This window comes from Sphaeroforma arctica, assembly GCF_001186125.1.
Source record: "Sphaeroforma arctica JP610 unplaced genomic scaffold supercont1.3004, whole genome shotgun sequence".
Classification (NCBI taxonomy): Eukaryota; class Ichthyosporea; order Ichthyophonida; genus Sphaeroforma; species Sphaeroforma arctica.
The window spans coordinates 1-2,529 of record NW_014037554.1 but is presented as its reverse complement, the minus strand read 5'-3'; the positions used below and the strand labels follow the sequence as shown (position 1 = coordinate 2,529).

Below are 2,529 nucleotides of genomic sequence, written 5' to 3'. Positions count from 1 at the left end.
ACACACACTACACACACANATATATATATATATATATATATATATATATATATATATATATATATATATATATATATATATATATATATATATATATATATATATATATTAGATGCGAGTGATAATCTGAGCAGCTCATACATCACAAATCTCTTCATATGAAGTGTGTTGATCCTTTTTTCTTTTCATCTCTCCCTGTAGATCAAATCAGCACCTTGAATCAGGCTGAGAAAGTTGGCAAGGATGACTTCGACATTCTCCGTGTACTTGGCAGTGGCGGTAAGTCTTGGACAGGGAGGACTCTTACATCAAATTTTCTATTGCACACAGCTAAATGAGACAATTCCATCTGCCAATATCGTGCTGCATTGCGGATCGTGGTGTATAGTAAAATTTTCTCGGCTGACTGTTGCTTTGCTACACAGGCATGTTTATCTTGAAACGAGCCGCCAGTATCGTTACCTTGTTCTATGCCTTGCTTGTTATTTCTAGCAAAGCTAGATTTAGGCTCTAGAAGATTTCTATCGCGTTATGTAGTAGCCACAATCAGGCTGAGGGTCTATGCACAACTGTGTCGAGCGGACTCCTTACTAGTGCGCGAGATGTTTGGAAAATGGCAATGTGAGCATGTTCTTCTTTTTCTACTAGTCACTTGGGGACAAGACCGAAGACACTAGGCCATACATTCAAAACTGTGTGACCATAATGCGGGCGCTCTACTATTTTAGTAGTGCATTTCCCGACCGGCAATGATCGGCGCATCCTGGGGAAAAAAAGAGGTCGCCAAATTTCAAATATTTTCTCATTAGAGTGGACAGGTCGCATATAGATAAGTGCATATCTCTAGCTCGAACAAGGGCTGCTAGTGGGATGTTTTGAGTTCTAATCTCCCACACGTATACGGCATACCTATTCTCAGCGTTCGCCAAGGTGTTCCTGGTGAAGAAGGTCCGCGGAAAGCAAGCCGGCAAGGTCTTTGCCATGAAGGTGCTTGGGAAGGCCCGCATTGTTAAGGATCCCAGGTGTGTTGTTAATAGTTAATGCATCGATCTGTGGGCTATAAACGGTGTATACAGCTTCGTCGCTGTGTATGAATATGCGTCAATGGTTCCAGACAGATCTGCATACGTAAATTTACAAACTAATCAGTGGTGATGTATACTCGACTCCCAGGCGTGCGGGGTTGGTTTGATGTATAGATCCGTGGGCTATACACTGTATATATACGGCGTCGTTCCTGTGTGTGAATGTACTTCCACACCTAAAGACAGATACTCGGATGCCACTCTGCATACGTAAGCATACATACTAACCAGTGGTGATGTATACCGGCACGATTTAAATTGACATTTATGTAAGGTAAGCTCAAGTTTGCACGCGTCTCTGGTGCATTTCTGTTTGTATGTATGCAATTGCGCTTGTGTGACTACCCACCTCGCTATACAGAGACTGGGCCCCATGCGGGTGCCCTATCACCTTAGATGTCTGCCCGCGCCTGTTGCCGCAGAATGCAGAGCGGCTATCGTATCATACGCTCACAACACCGATACCTTCCATATAGCTCGTATCTGCAACATAAAATCATATGTACTAACTCGGCCCTCTTCAGAATGATCACGCATACCAAGGCTGAACGCCATATCCTCGAAGAAGTCAACCATCCATTCATAGTCAATCTCTGTTACGCCTTTCAGGTAAGGCATTGTATGTTGCTTCGTTGAATACACCGTAAATTTCAATCTGACATGTATTTAGCCCGTTAGATATACCTGGTAGGGTTGTTTGTGTATTAGAGGCGATAAGTGTGCCTCTTGCAAGCTCACAGCTGCACAAGGGAAGCCATTACCCTTTCTCATGCTGTATGTGCACCTGTCAATATCACGGTATAATGGTATAGTGTGTGCCTCAGATAGGGCGGAGCAATTGATTTCTACAAGCAGAGGACGTGTTTGCGTCTGGAACGGGACTCTTTGTTTGACTAAGGATAGCTTGTATAGTAAAACCCTCTGATCAGTCGGAATAAATGATTGTCTATGTTTGTACGACATGAATGGTGTGGTTAATTAAACGAGAAACAGATTGATCGATATCACTGTGTTATATATTCCTCTGGTTAGACAATCCAATTTTATTTTGATCCAAATATGGCTTGTTCTACATTTTTAGCCACGTTCTGAAGTTAACCACAGCACTGCAAACATGAACATTAGACAGGATGGTTTCTTGCGCATCGAGGATTTCACCGTATTCCACCCTGGTATAGCCCAATATATACCTCAGCTTCATTTTTAACGCTCGCTCCTAAAATCATTCAACACATGTGATGCGTGTAGTTAGACGTTGTGGTATTTGATATGCTACACATTTCTGCCCACAGACTGACGGAAAGCTGTACCTGATCCTAGAGTTCAAGAACGGAGGTGAGCTGTTCACACATCTGATGAAACAGGGGGTTTTCACCGAGGGCGAGGTTTGTACTGGAGATTGTAATCCATTATATATATATATATATATATATATATATATATA

General features: G+C 42.2%; 1 protein-coding gene across 1 annotated transcript in view; it reads left to right on the top strand.

The window, feature by feature from the left end:
• The window catches only part of SARC_13197 (hypothetical protein), a gene marked incomplete at both ends in the record, with an annotated part of 3,244 nt that extends 774 nt beyond the window's left edge, over nucleotides 1-2,470 (top strand). The window contains 4 exons of the mRNA XM_014292677.1: nucleotides 202-279; nucleotides 920-1,022; nucleotides 1,610-1,694; nucleotides 2,378-2,470. Of these exons, the coding sequence (XP_014148152.1) occupies nucleotides 202-279; nucleotides 920-1,022; nucleotides 1,610-1,694; nucleotides 2,378-2,470 (359 nt within the window). The remainder of the gene's footprint in view (nucleotides 1-201; nucleotides 280-919; nucleotides 1,023-1,609; nucleotides 1,695-2,377) is intronic.
• Nucleotides 2,471-2,529: the final 59 nt, after the last annotated feature.